This window comes from Sparus aurata, chromosome 13 (assembly GCF_900880675.1).
Source record: "Sparus aurata chromosome 13, fSpaAur1.1, whole genome shotgun sequence".
Lineage (NCBI taxonomy): Eukaryota > Metazoa > Chordata > Actinopteri > Spariformes > Sparidae > Sparus > Sparus aurata.
In genome coordinates this window covers 32,841,566-32,856,429 of record NC_044199.1, presented here as the reverse complement: position 1 = coordinate 32,856,429, position 14,864 = coordinate 32,841,566, and the positions used below count along the sequence as shown (strand labels likewise).

Sequence of the window (14,864 nt, the reverse complement as noted above, 5' to 3'; positions counted from 1 at the left end):
GCTCCGCCCCTCAGCCACAGGTGAGCCCGTGCAGGGTGTCTGCACAGCTTAGCTTAGCTTAGCTTAGCATGACTAGAAACAGCCCTGATCTTTCCAGATAAAATCAACAGCTCTAAAGCTCAAAGATCAACAGTTTTTTCACAAAATGCCAAACAAAGTCTGTAAAGACTCCTGAAACACAGGAACATAAAAGTTTATACATTTTGCCGTTTGTACTTCAACAAATCAGATCTAATTTACAGTCCTGGTCGTCATATTTCCAGTCTGTATGCTAAGCTAACTTTCTGCTGCCTGAGGCATAAGTGTACTTCCAAAAATGTTAAACTATTTCTTCAAGTTTGCAGCCAGATTGTTTAAATATATCTGAATTCTGGGGCGTTTTATTTAAATGAATCCTTCACATCACACGCAGACCTTCACATTGCTGAATGACTTCTGTCTCACTGCCGCTGATTTCCACCCATTTCTGTTGGTGTGCGTGTGAGCGATCACAGTTAAACATGAACTTTGCATGAATATTTAACCATGTTAGCAACATGGTTGTACTGATGGTAAAGTTTAATCCACCACTGTAGTCTGAAGTCTCTCTGCAACTTTGGTTTATGAACAATTACCTGGAAAACTCATTACTGTACCATCAGACTCAGCTGATGTTTGTGTTTACTGCTCATTAGCTGATGGTAGCATGACTGCAGAATCAGTCTTGTTGTAAAATGTACGTGACGTACATAATTTAACGACACATTTTGAAAAATATCTCACATGATCTGGTATAAATGAATGGAAAAGGTGTGCAGAGGCATCAAGTCTGTTTTCAATGATTCCATATAACAAACCCCTCTGATGACAGGTGAAGACTTTTCTTTTCTTTTATTACAAAACTCAAACATTTAACTTTTCTGGACTGGACGATGGAAACAGAGACGTCACAGCCTGAAAACATTTCACTACAGCTGCCGTCCGACACCGAGGAGGAGAGAAGATATCAGGAAACATTTTACACTGAACTGAGTGAAGATGAATCAACAGATGGATGAAACCAGAACTCACAACTGGATCCTTTGACTGAGATCTGTTTGTGTAATGAACCCTGCAGCCACCAGAGGGCGCAAACGATCAGTGAACATGACACAACATCAGTCTGTCTTCATGTTTTTACACCATCAGACACTCGACGTCTCAGTATTTACGAGGACGCTCTCTGTCCCTGTCCGTCTCTCTTCTTCTGTCGTCTCTATCTGTGTCTCTTCTTCTGTCCCGATCAAACTCTCTTCTTCTATCATTTTCTCTGTCTGTCTCTCTCCTCCTGTCACCGTCTGTCTCTCTGTCCATCTCCCTTCGTCTGTCGTCTCTTTCCGTCTCTCTTCTTCTGTCGTCGACTCTGTCCCGATCAGACTCTCTTCTTCTCTCATACTCTCTGTCTGTCTCTCTCCTCCTGTCGCCCTCCCTCTCACGATTCCTCCTCCTGTCTTCCTCTCTCTCCCTGTCCGTCTCCCCCCTCCTCCTCTCTTCCTCCCCCCGGAGTCTCTCGCTGTCCCTCGCTCTCTGTCCGTTCTGTTGTCCTCCCGGTGGCGCTGCCCTCTGGTTGTACTTGTCGTAGCCGCTGTCCTCCTTCTCCTCTTTGACTCTGAAGGCAGAAGGAGGAGGAAGAGGAGGTGAGGAAGAGGAGGAGTGCAGCGCCCGGCTCCCTCGCTCTTTCTCTTTCTCCTTCTCCTTCTCGGCCTTCTTCTTCTCCTTCTTCTCTTTCTTCTTTTTCTTCTTCTCTTTCTTGTCTGAGGCAGGAAGAAGCGAGAGGAGCAATGAAAACACAGACATGAACAAAGACAAAGTTCATCAACTTTATAAAACGTCTACTTGTATCTGATCTTATGACAGAGGCAGGAGAAGGTGGCCTCACCTTTTTTGGGCTTCTTCACGGGGATGGCGTACTGCTCCTCTTCCTCCGAGGACGAGGAGGACGACTGGTGGGCTTTGGGAGCGCAGCCTTCCTCCCTCAGGTGTTTGGTCACGTCGTCGATGTCCTCGTGGTCTTTGGGAGGACGGTAGTCTTTAACGTGATCTACGCGGATCGTCCGTCCTTTAATCTGCCAGCAAACACAACAGATTCAACAACAGCAGACAGGCTGAACCTCTTTAACCTCCTGCAGGTGATGATCTCATTATTCATATTCATAGAAATAAAGAGATGATATAAGGGGACACTTATTGACACCTATTTGCTTTTTAAAGTGTTTAATGTTCAGATTAATCTCACCAGCAGCAGCTTAGCACAGCGTAAAGATGGAAACAGTCAGTGAACCACAGAGTCAGTTTCATCCTGTTGTTTCTGTCTGTGTTAAACGAGATGCAGCGTTCGTCACCTTGATGCCGTTGAAGTTGTCCACAGCCAGGACGGTGCTCCTCTGGTCCTCGTAGCAGATGAAGCAGAAGCCTTTGGACTTCCCCGTCTTCTTGTCTCGCACCAGGTTGATGTTGACGATCTCTCCATACCTGACAGGAGTTGGAGAGAGAAGGAAAGTGAACTCTCGTGGTGGTTTTTACTGAGGCAGCGACATCACAGCGGTGTGTCAGCTGACTTGATTTCAGTCGGGCTGCAGGAAACGTACTGAGAGAAGACGCAGATGATGTCACCTTCAGTCAGCTCGAACGGAAATCCTCCTGCAGGAGACAAAACAAGTGATCAGGCAGAACAACAACACAGTTCATTCTCTCTATAAGCCATTCTTTCCTCCCAATAATAATAATAATAATAATAATAATAATAATAATAACAATAATAATTGAATATATTATAATCCAGTTGACACTCATGTCTTCATCTGATGTTTCGAGTAAAATGTTTCTCTCTCTCAAATTTCTGAGGGGAGACGTCACCAGTTATACTTATAATGTTTTCACAGCTTGTTAAAATGTTGACAAAACTAAACTGACTAAAGTTCTGAGAGCTGAGGACGAGACGACACGCTTCATTATCTCACAATCTTACCGACAAATATCCAGGCGCTGTCTTTGTACTCAGTGTGCCAGGACACGGACTCCTTCACCCCGAGGTCGGCCTCGCGTTCATTCAGTTCATTGATCAGCTTCACCTTCGTCAGTGGACTGACAACAGAGAAAAGGTTGAACTTGTAAATATGTTTAAACATTTTTTTCAGGTGTTCCTCAACATCAGGCACAATACATAAGATATTGTTTAGTATTTTCAATTACTGCTGTACAGAGTTAACATTAATGAAGTACTGTACTGCTGCAGAGACGTGCTGACGTCAGATCTTCTCCAGATTCAAGACAACATGTCGCAACATCATGATAATATTGTGATAATTAACATGATAAAGCAAAAATGATTATTACCACTTATCATATCACCAGTCTGCATTATTATTTTTAGCCATATTGTGCAGCCTTACAGGTGACTGTTTGAATTCACCTTTAGTTCCCATTATTGTCAGGTGTCTGTGTGTTTATGTGTGGTGTGTGAGATTACTGTGTTTACTTTTAGACCTTAAACTACACACATTAGAAGCTGTAGGAAGCTTCTAGCTATTCTCTCTGTAAAGAAACGATCACACCAGACTCCATTCAAATTACACACAACTTTATGTTTTCTCTTTAATAAGAAATATACATTTGTGACAGATAGCTAAAGAGTATTGAACACGTGTTGTGCAAGCTTAAGATCCTCTCTTGAACTCACCAATGATCTTAAACAATTACTAGAAATACAACCTTCCTTCACCAAAACTGACACAAAAAACACTGAACAACTTTTGATTTTATTGAAATAAGAACTGCTTGGTTTGTGCCGAATCAACAAATCGCTTCTGGTTGTTTATTACAACGTACAATGTTGTTTGATGGAGTCCGTTTACAGGCCAATTATAAAGAAATCGTTAATTAAGAGATTTTTTAACGAGGTTCGGGACAACTTCAATGTATGGAGTGAATAGCTGAGTTTAGTTAGCAGCGATGTTAGCTAGCTGTTAGCCGTGGCCAGCGGGTTAGCGTTAATCTGAAGATAGGAGCCACGACAGTGTGAATTTAGGCCAAACAGCCGATAGAAACACAACTAATTGTTTAAATGTGAAAATGTTTACTTACTTCATGGTGATTTACATGAAACAGAGGCGATGCTGCGGTGGAAGAAGGCTACCTTCCTGATGTGAGTCACTTCCGGGTGAATTCCCGCCTCTGCTACCGCCTCCTGGTTGGATGACTCCACAACAAGCTCCGTTTATGGGACTGAATTATTAAACAATTATTTTTTAATCGATATATAATAAAACTATCTATTATCAGAAGAACAAAATACTTATTTGAGGATCTCGCCAGTTTAAACAAAAATAAATCATTTGACGTAATTCTTTAAGACGTGTCGCTGTCCGCCCGTACAGCAGGTGGCGCTGTGATGGTCTCCGCCACCTGCTGCTGACCCGGCGTGTAAACAGTCTGTCCGTTGAGAAACAGATGAAAACATAGATGGAAATTGTTTTTAATGGAGCTTTTAATGCTTCACTTCACATTTTTATCTGTAGAAACGGGTCGGAGATGAAGACTCTGTCATGGACTGCTCTCATGTCAACTAGTAGAAGTTTAAGTTTGATGCGATAGCTAAATTTAACGCCCGGTTAGTCAGGTTACCGTTAGCAAAACTGCTTTCAGTAACACATAGTTAAAGTAATCTATTATTTTCACTGCTGAAGTTACCTCGGGTCCGCCACAAACCTACTGCGGGTAAGTAACCAAAGCAGTAACTGAACTAAACGTTACATCCTCTCATCAGGGGGGTTAATGGCTTTTCTACATGCTCATAAATGAGACAGAAATGCTCATAATTGTAATAGGAACTCGCTTACAAATTCAACCAATTTTAATTACTTTTACCGTTATTACGTCACATGAGCACATTTAAAATACGTTGAAGACTTTCCCCGACTCGTCTGGAAGTAATGATAAATTCGGCATTAGATAAATCAGACTTTAGTGAACTTAATATGTTTCAGTTGGATGTCAGGAGTGGTTGATGTTGTACCTCTGTCCTCATCTCCCCTTGAACATTTCAGTGGAAACTTTAGTGTTAATAATCTACAAACTGTGTAATAGATTGACTGTACAGTTTATGTGAAGTTTACCTTTGTGACAAAAGAGTTTCTAAAAGGTAATCATTACATCAAGGTGTTTTCTTTACATACACGGACACCTTAAAATGGTAGAATATTAAGTGGAGTTTGGTGGGAGCTCTTCCACAGTCATAATAAACAGAACATGTCGGTGTCTGACTGGTTTGAGCTTCTTTTTACAGACAGATCATCCACAGTGAAGCTGTGTGTGAGAGACATGTCAAATAATTCAATAATAATCACATCATAATCATATTATGTGGAATCTACAGAAACTAGAGCTTCTCTGTGGGTACACCCTGCAGGGGGAGCTACTGTGTTACAGTTACTTGATGGAGCTAAAACCCTTAAATGATCATTTTTATAATTTTGAACTGTAGTTAATTGATTTCTGTCTCTGTCTGTCTCTCAGCAGGATGATCTCTCAGGTCTTCATCTTGTCCTCTAAGGGCGACCACCTCATCTATAAAGACTGTATCCTCACCTTCTTATCGTGCTGTTTCTATTAATGCTCTTTTCTTATATACTTTCAGTTATTATTAGGATTATTATTTTTTTACTTCTCCCTATTCATCTATATTTATATCTGTGTGTGACTCTGTAAAACCAAGAAAGGTGCCACACCTATGTGACAGGCTGAATATGAACTTAAAATCGATGGGAAAACTACATTTACACAAGATAATGTTTGTTTCTGCAGCTGTGAATCCAAAAGATCAGACCCACTGTGTGGAAAAACCCTGTTTTCACACACATGAATTGGTGACAAAGCTTCTTGTGTTACTTTCTGTTTGTTTGGCTCTTAACCTCATCATCAGACCGCGGAGAAGCTGGAAGTGACGTCATCAACATTTTCTACGAGAAGGTCACAGCGCTGACAGGAGACCAGCCTCCGGTCGTCATGGTAACACCATGCACGTTGTGTGTGTTCTGAGGAACCTTCACTAACATGTTCCGTTATTCTGTTAGGATCAAGTTTTAATGTCAGCTGTTTTACTTCAACACTGGACGCACTGAGAGACAAACCGTCCACACACACAGACCTGATTCTGATTCATTAATAACAGCAGGATAATAAAAACACTGTTAGTTTATTCTTTTAATCATGGACCTTGAACGCAACACCAGTCCAGTGTTCTTGTTGTTTTTGCCTGCAGAGTCACAAAGATCTTCACTTCATCCACGTCAGGCAGGAAGGACTGTACTGGGTCGCCACGACTACAGCAGCTGACTCCTCCCCCTTCACCATCATCGAGTTCCTCAACAGGTGTGTGTGTGTTTTAATTAATACGTCTTTAAATAACATTTTCTAACATATTTTCCACAGGACTTATTGGAAGCTGTAAAGACGGAATACGAACATTCCGACAGTATAAGATAAATTAAAACTATAATTAGAACACAATGTTGAGAATAAAGTTTATCGTTGATCTTTTATTTTCACATCAGCTGGTTATTTAGAGACGCAATAACAATAATGAGGTTTTGGTTTTGGAAACGTAACAAAAGGATTTTTGATAAATTGATAAAGATTTAGATCGAACACACTGATCGTGTGTCTTAATCTGCCTGCTGTGCAACAACGAGGAAGTATCAGTCTAGATGTTGGTTAACACATGTCTGTCTCTGTCTGTCTGCCGGTTTCTCTGCCTTTGTCTCTCTCAGGTTAACAGCTCTGGTTAAAGATTACTGTGGCAGCCTGTCAGAGAAGTCGGTGCAGATGAACTTTGCCCTCATCTACGAGCTGCTGGATGAGATCGTGGTGAGTCTTCTTCCGTCCTAGCAGACAAGACTGAGGGCACAAACATGGCCCACGCAGACGCTTCAAGCTAAACATGGATGATTTCACGTGTGCTCCAAAGATTCGTATCTGATGCAAGCGAGAGCTGCAGACTGAGCGCCGCAGCCAGAGGACAGACTCCTGTCCTTCACTTTATGACCAGTTGGATGAAGCTCTGGCAGAACATGTACATCAACAAAGTCTATTTTTGTCACCTCTTGACAAAACATTCGTCTATAGACACCATGTTTGTTTACTACAGTAGTCATGGAAACACTCAGATAAGCTCCACAGAACCAGTCACAATGTTTATAATAACCTCTGGGTAGAAAGATTCCTGTGTCACCGAGCTTACATGTTGTTGTTCTGTCTGTCTGCCTGTCTGTCTGTCTGTCTGTCTGTCTGTCTGTCTGTCAGGACTACGGTTACATCCAGACGACGTCCTCTGATGTCCTGAAGAACTTCATCCAGACCGAAGCCGTCTCCGCTCGACCGTTCAGCCTGTTCGACCTCAGTAACGTCGGCCTGGTTCGTTCACACCCCCTGAACGCTACATGTTGCAAAATATTATTTAAACTTGCAAGATAAAATTGGTTTGAATTTATTTGATTTAAATCCAAATCTGTTGTTGTTGTTTTTCTGCAGTTCGGAGCGGAGACACAACAGAGTAAAGTTGCTCCGAGTTCTGCAGCAACCCGACCGATTCAGTCCAGCAGAGAGGTGAATGTCTGGGACTTAAGGGTCATTTTCCAAGAGTGAAGTTTGACTCTTAGAAAGAGAAGTTTAAGGCCACGAAACTTTACAGTCAAGTTTATTTTTTTCAAATCAGAGCAAACAGGATCCTGATAAACTTCCATCATTTTTTCAGGATTTCTCAGATAAGTTAATTCAAGAATTAAAAGCAGTTTGAGTGTTTTTTTACTGGTCAGGGTGTGTTGAAAATAACTGACATGTTCCAGTAAATAGTCTGGCCCCAGTTCCACAGTAGACTTCCTGAAACAAACCTCACAGTTTCCATATGCGTGTGTGTTTTTCCAGGGAGGGAAGAGCGAGATATTTGTGGACGTGATCGAGAGGATGTCGGTCGTCATCGGCTCCAACGTGAGTGACATCAGCAGCAGACTGTCGGAAACACTTATAGAAATGTGTCGGTTCCGGACCGTAATCAGTCTCGGGTTTAACACCCCGGAGATGTCCTGCAGCTCAAACCGGTTTTCACTCAGTGTGATGATGATTTGTGCTGCAGGGAGTTCTGATGAAGGCCGACGTGGAGGGAGAGATCAGAGTCAAGTGCTACATGCCGAGCTGCTCAGGTGAGTGTGAACATAAAAGAGGTCACAGCTGCAGGAACTTCCCCTGAGTTAAATGTCAACAGGACAGGTTGTGTGTGTAGTTGTTCTGTAGCCACACAGACTGAAACAACACCCGTGTAGACAGATGTGAGCCCAAAGGAAATAAAGATGAGATGAACATCAGCTGGTGTGAGCCGAGCATCTGTCGGATCATTTCAACACTGAACGGCGTGAAAGTTGTTGAATCATCAGCAGAAACAAAAAGACACTGAAGTCGCCGAGAACAACGTGCATCACATTCACCGTCCGCCAGTTTATAAACCTGAGTCTGAATATTAAAGTCATGTCTAACAGTCTGTCCCTCTTTAACAGAAATGAGAATTGGTCTGAATGAAGAATTCAGCATCGGCAAGTCCCAGCTGAGAGGTAACACACACACACACACACACACACACACACACATTTAGGGGAACTTCAATACAGCTTATACAGTTTATTCTAAACATGTACAAAAGAATAAAACAGCTGTATTTCCGGGTGAATTTCAGGATTGTATCACTCTTCTCTGAGTTTTCTGAGCCGTGCTGTGTTTGGTCTCCAGGTTACGGCGCTGCTGTTCGGGTGGACGAGTGCAGCTTCCACCAGGCGGTCCGACTGGACGAGTTCGACAGCCACCGGATCCTCCGACTGTGTCCCAGCCAGGGAGAGGTGATCCATCCACACACTCCGTCACTCTGTCGTTGGCTTTATGTTTGTTGGTTCGGACCGCTGTTTTATGTAGATACTTTATGCAGACTTGGATATAAAATGTTGTGATGTTCAGCAACCATCTTGATGAGCAGCAGCGTGGCGTGCAGCCGGGACTCTGAGGGCTCTGTGCCCTGGATTTCACCTCTCAGGCTGCTCACAGTCTGCTCGACCTCGTTTGTAGACATTTTTGGAACTTAAACAGGCTGAGAAGACCTGCGAGGTTGGAAAAGTATTTCCAAGACAAACATTTTAGTTATTTGGTAAATGCAGTTGAGGAGACGTTAGAATGGAGCGTCAATAAAAGGCGAGGCGGTAGAAAAATGTGGGTTTTGTAAACGACTGAAAGCTGAAATTGTTCTTAATGATCATCGGGTCCATTCAACACTCCTCTTGAACAGAACCTGCCTGTTGTAACCTTCTTGAAGGAAGGTTTACTTCAGAACTGTTGAATAAACTTTAGATTACTGTGCTTAATAAACTCAAAATGACCCCGAGGGAATAATAATAGTCACAACTGTTGGCGGTCGGCTGCAGGAACACAAAGTATCTGGTTTCATGAGCTGTTTACTGTTAAACGTCTCACTAAGCTTCTTCCACAGATTCCTGCCTCACAGGAGCAAAACACACAAGATTTAAATGTTTCAGCTCATTGATTACAAATCACCTCGCAAAGAAACTTAATCCCATCCAGTTTAGACCGATTACCTTCCTTCTCGTTAGTCATTTCTTGTGATTTATTGTGTGAAAACAGACTCAAAGTGACTGAAAACTCTGTAGCTTGTTGTTGTTGAGTCCAGGGTCCAAACTCCCTGAAACATTTATCTGCTGTCTGCTCACTGATCAGTCGGTCTCTCTCCTCTTCTTCTTCATCTTCATCTCTCTCTTCCTCTTCTGTTGCAGCAAACAGTGATGCAGTACCAGCTGAGTGATGATCTGCCGTCAGCTCCTCCCTTCCGTCTCTTCCCAACCATCGAGCGAGACACCGGAGGAAGGTCAGAGTCCAGTCCACCACGGCTAACATTAGCTGTTAGCTAACAGCAGCTAGCTACAGCCGAGGACAGCTAAGTGGTTTATCTAGTAACATGCTGCCCCATGTTCTTAAAACTACCTTTGAATTCTGAGAATATTCTACAAAGTTCAACTTTCACTTCAGTAAACGATCTGAGTTTTATCTGTTTGTGTCTCTTCAGCCTGATTGAGGCTTACAGACACAAACGTTACCGTGATTCAGTCGTTGTGTTTCCTCTGCAGGCTGCTGATGTACCTGAAGCTTCGCTGTGATCTGCCACCAAAGAGGTCAGATTTTATTTCATCCTGCTGATATCAAATATCTCAACGAGCTCTCAGAGCCAGACTTCACCTCTAACCATCAAACTGTAAACGTTTGATAAATACGACTCAGATCAGACGGTGCAGCAGGTTTGTTCATTAAAAAATATTAATAACAAAGAGATGAAACGTCTCCCAGCGTAGTGATCAGTGAGCACTTACTGACACAATGTTAATGAACACGTTGAGGATTAGTGGATGATGATGATGATGATGATGATGTCACTGTTTTGTTATTGCAGCGCTGCCATCAACGTCTGTGCCACCATCCCTGTTCCTAAAGGCTCCGTGAGGTGAGACGCTCACATTCAAATTAAACTGAAGTGTGTTTATGAAAACATCGGTATGTAAAAACCGTCCTGCTGAAGACGACTCGACCTCACACTCTGTTGAGTTTTCATTTGATTACGTCTCTCGTGTTGAAGAAGAAAGCTGAGTCCAGACAGGAAGTCGTGAGAGTTCCTCGTCTGTACGAGGAAATCAAAAGTTAAAGAGTGTCTCTGGTTCACTGAGTTTTTAAATAGGAAACAACATTAACAAAGTAGGCAGCACCACAGGGGAGCAGAAGGAAGCGCTCCTAATTTGTTATTTAAAGTTATGGAAATGTAAGCCAGTGACGGGTGGAGGCCCAGCTGCTGCAGCAGCAGTTTAGACGAGTTAGAGATGGAAGTTAATTTAGACGACAACGGCTAAATTTAAAAACCATCTGTTTCTCTCCGGTTTAACACCTTTATATGTTTTCCTCAGGTGAAAACAGCTGGTCCAAAGTCTTAAAATGTGATGTGAGCTGTTCGGTGAAGATGTTAAAGGGTCAGTTCACCTAAAAATAGAGAACAAATATCCTGTAGTGCTGTTTATACGTCCAGATAGATTTGGTGTTAGCTGCTGAGTTTTTGAAATATCGTTCTGCCTCCTCGTCAGTGAATCACGCTCCGCTGAGCCGTCTTGTTCTACTTCTACTTCTTGATGATGACACCTGTTGGAAAGTGTAAAAGACAAATCACACGATCAAGAGATCTCATGAATCCATCTCAGCAGGCTTCAAATTATGTGCTTGTGGCTGAACCGCAGTGTTTGAACCAATCAATATCCTTTGACACTGTGGGCGGGGCTTAGGTGTGATGATCAGCGAGAGAAGCGATAATGGCGGCTCCTCCAGAGGTTAGCGCAGCCGCTGTAACATCAGAGCAGAGCGACACTGGAGGCTTTATACGATGGAAACATGTTCTCGCAGTCTGAAGTTAGCCCGGGACAGACGCTGATAGACAGATGGGTCGTCCAATCAGCTGCCAAGTATTTCTTGAAGGTGTCTGCCCTTTTCCAAACTGTTTCCGGGTGACGACCTCCCAGATGGTTCTTCGTAACAAACCATCTGGTGCGTCAGGTTACCTGCGCTTCACCGTACCCACCTCATTCACATGAGTTCAACTCCATCTGAATTCACACACAGCTGATGCAGCAGACTTCAACAACACATTTAAAACTGTGATCACGTGAACGCACCGTCTGAGCCCAAATCATAACCTCATAATTGTGGAGCAGAGTTACATCATCTGAAAGCCGTCAGCAGGATTATTTATCAAATCAGCAGTGAAAGCCTTTCTGCCTCGCTGCCTCGTCGTCTGTGACACCCGGCTGACCTCCGCAGGCTCATCTGTAGTTTTTTAACTCAAACATGTAGTTTAATGTTTCACCGTAGTGTTGTCGCGTGCTGACGTGTGACTGAAACTGTTCTGGGTTCAGTTTGTCGCAGGAGCTCAGCAGTCCGGATCAGAGCGCCGAGCTGAAGCTGCAGAGCCGAGCCGTCCACTGGATGATCCCTCGCTTCCCCGGAGGAACACAACTGTCTGCTCTGTTCAAGGTACACACACACACACACACACACACACACACACACACACACACACACACACACACACACACACACACACACACACACACACAGACAGGTAGTGCATTTTTAGCCACTGTGGCTCGAGGGATGCTAATGTCAGTCAAGGATTAAAATAAATTAACTGCCATCTATTTTGATAATCAATAATCATGTGAGTCTCTTGTTACAGGAAGAGAAAGTCTAAATTCTCGGCTGTCCGCTTGTTAAATGTGAATATTTTCTGGTTTCTTTCCTCTGAGACTGAATATCTTTGAGTTGTGGACAAATGTAGATGAAACACTGATCGAGTGATTCAGAAAACAATCAACAGATTCATCAACAATGAAAATAATCCGAGTTGTTGTTTTTGTTTCTGTTATCTGAAATGTTTCGACCTGTAATAACTAACCGACAGTTTCTGACCAAACATCTGCAGAACTGACGACATTCACATCAGCATCAGCTGTTCTTTGTGTTTACTGCGTATTAGCAAAGGTTAGCGTGCTAACGTGCTAAACTAAGCTGGTGAACATCGCTTAGCATTCACACATTAGCATTACGACATATATCATAGGTGTTTATGTGTTTTGCTTATTAAAATATTCACAAGTATTCAATTAATTCATTTGTCGATCGACCGAAAATCAGTCAGCAGTCACCTCTTAATAACCGATCAATAAATGTGAGAATCTGCTGCATGTTCTTGTTTTACATTACAGGAAACTGAACCTTTGAGGTTTGTTTTTCACTTTTCGCTGGTGTTTTATAGACCAAACATTGATCTCATGATGGGGAAAACTGGGGGACTAATTGATAACAATCATTCTTTTGTGGAAGTTTACTTGAAATGATTAATGAAACTTAAGTTTCCAATACTTCAGTTAAATTCTCCGACAGTTAAAGACGGAAGATTAAATCTCTGTACAGGAATTGACAGCAGCGTTTGAATACAGATAGAAAAAGGAAACACAGAGTGGTTTTTATTTGAGTTTCAGTTTCACAAGCAGAGCAGAGAGTTAACTCAGCATGACGGAGGCGGATCAGATGATTCTGACAGCGGAGAAAGTTTATTCGTCAGCTCATCCTGACTCATTTCTAACGATGTGTTCTCCTGTTTCCAGCTGGAGGTCCCCGGTCTCAGCTCGGCCTCCATGTTGGAGGTCGGTCCGGTCGGTCTGAGCTTCGAGCTGCCGAAGCTCACCGTCACCGGGCTGCAGATCCGCTTCCTCCGCCTGTCGCCCATCCAGCCCGGCCCGTCTCAGCGCTGGGTCCGATACGTCACCCACTCCGACTCCTACACCATCCGGATTTAACTCCACTCATCTCTGCTCACAGACTGATTGATCCACAGGACAGATGAAACAAATAATGTAAATGTTCTTTTAAGATAAGATGTACAGATGTGGGCAGTTTTAATCTGCAGTGTTTTTTTTTACATATTTATTTCTGTTTTGAAAACTGAATTCAAATCCAAATAACTTCTAAAAGTTTTGTCTCTCGTGACGATTATATACAAACTTTTTCCCATGAAGAGGCTGAAACAGAAACTTCATGTTGGACCAGGTGACTAAAGGAAAACACATATTGTGTCGTATTGTTGAAATGCCTCTACACAGAAGTCCAGAGAGGAAACAACAAATTATAGTGATTCTTCTAAATCTGATCCATCTTTGTTTGGTCTAGAATGTTTTGCCAGAAGAATCTTTCTGAGGTCGTCCGGTACAAAGTGTCGCTCTGCCTGCTGGGATCAGATTATTAAGAGTATTTAATCATCTCCAATATTCAAAGGAGTATTTTTACCTCATAAAACATCTGCCGGACCAAATCATCTCACGATGGTCCAGTTCTGGCCCTGATGTGACCTCACGGATCAAACCTGACAGGATGCGACTGCTGTTCTGCTGCTGTCAACTTTTTTTTTTCCTAATCAGCTGCGGTGATAAAAATCTCATGTGCAGCTAAAAAACCCGACTGTCATAATAAATTGGTCTCTCAATACTTTGACTTCCTGTTTGTGGTTCTCAGCTCGAAGCTCATCGAACACGCAAATTCAGTCAGTTTTCAGTCGTTTCACCAAACAGCTGCTCACTTTACGTGGAGTTTGTTGGGACTATTTTCAGCGGCGGATTAATCCACATTTGGTGCTGTAGTGAGAATTTGTAGCAGCAGGACTGTGTGTGTGTGTGTGTGTGTGTGTGTGTGCGTGTGCTTGTCTAAATAAACTATAAACTATGAATAATAAACTACAGTGTGTTTGTGGTGATGGAGGAACAACAGTGAGTTCAGTGTTGTGTTGTGTTCGTGGAGCTCTGTGGCGCCGAGGAAGAAGACTTTAGTTTGAATCTGAATGAGACAAACTGAAAATATCACCTGAATCGTCTGTTCTGAGTTTGATGAACTGAGTTTCTATATTAGTTGTTGTGAACACAGTTTGTGTTTCCAGCTCGGCTCAGACGGAGACAGATGTCACTCGTCTTCTCTGACGTTCACACGTCGTGTGTAAATAAACTCGGCTTGTACATGATGTGTTTGTGTTTTACTCAGGATCAGTTCTGTTTTCAAAAGCTGATCTTCAATATTTGTCACCTCAAACTCTGAGCAGCAGCATCAGAGGAGAATTATCAGACATCAGCTGAGTCAACAGGAAGCTGCAAAAGCAGAAATTAACTTCGAGCACGCGTGGGAAACATTCTCGTTCTTGTTGATTGACTACAATCATT

General features: G+C 42.7%; 2 protein-coding genes across 3 annotated transcripts; one reads left to right on the top strand and one right to left on the bottom strand.

The window, feature by feature from the left end:
- Positions 1-844: 844 nt before the first annotated feature.
- rbmx2 (RNA binding motif protein X-linked 2) lies at positions 845-4,235 on the bottom strand. The gene is made up of 6 exons (XM_030437951.1): positions 4,102-4,235; positions 2,987-3,102; positions 2,607-2,658; positions 2,361-2,490; positions 1,898-2,084; positions 845-1,772 (listed from the first exon to the last, which is right to left on the bottom strand). The coding sequence occupies exons 1-6, from the start codon at positions 4,104-4,106 to the stop codon at positions 1,180-1,182; spliced, it is 1,083 nt and encodes a 360-aa protein (XP_030293811.1). The 5' UTR covers positions 4,107-4,235; the 3' UTR covers positions 845-1,179.
- A 168-nt stretch (positions 4,236-4,403) lies between these two features.
- On the top strand, positions 4,404-14,665 carry ap4m1 (adaptor related protein complex 4 subunit mu 1). Of its 2 annotated transcripts, none has more exons than XM_030437350.1 (16): positions 4,404-4,734; positions 5,536-5,594; positions 5,939-6,024; positions 6,278-6,387; positions 6,786-6,882; positions 7,318-7,428; positions 7,546-7,620; positions 7,939-8,001; positions 8,147-8,213; positions 8,565-8,618; positions 8,794-8,900; positions 9,843-9,934; positions 10,194-10,238; positions 10,514-10,564; positions 12,015-12,132; positions 13,266-14,665. In XM_030437350.1, the coding sequence occupies exons 2-16, from the start codon at positions 5,537-5,539 to the stop codon at positions 13,455-13,457; spliced, it is 1,326 nt and encodes a 441-aa protein (XP_030293210.1). In that variant the 5' UTR covers positions 4,404-4,734; position 5,536; the 3' UTR covers positions 13,458-14,665. The 2 variants fall into 2 exon arrangements, with proteins under 2 accessions (XP_030293210.1, XP_030293209.1); XM_030437349.1 differs by having other exon boundaries at positions 4,405-4,734; positions 5,533-5,594.
- Positions 14,666-14,864: the final 199 nt, after the last annotated feature.

Coding starts and splice junctions, on each gene's coding strand:
- rbmx2 (XM_030437951.1), bottom strand. Junction 2,491..2,606: donor ATCATCTGCGTCTTCTCTCA/GTACGTTTCCTG, acceptor AACTCCTGTCAG/GTATGGAGAGATCGTCAACA. Junction 2,085..2,360: donor ACAACTTCAACGGCATCAAG/GTGACGAACGCT, acceptor GTTTGCTGGCAG/ATTAAAGGACGGACGATCCG.
- ap4m1 (XM_030437350.1), top strand. CDS start 5,537: ATGATCTCTCAGGTCTTCATCTTGTCCTCTAAGGGCGACCACCTCATC. Junction 7,621..7,938: donor CGATTCAGTCCAGCAGAGAG/GTGAATGTCTGG, acceptor GTGTTTTTCCAG/GGAGGGAAGAGCGAGATATT. Junction 8,901..9,842: donor TGTGTCCCAGCCAGGGAGAG/GTGATCCATCCA, acceptor CTTCTGTTGCAG/CAAACAGTGATGCAGTACCA.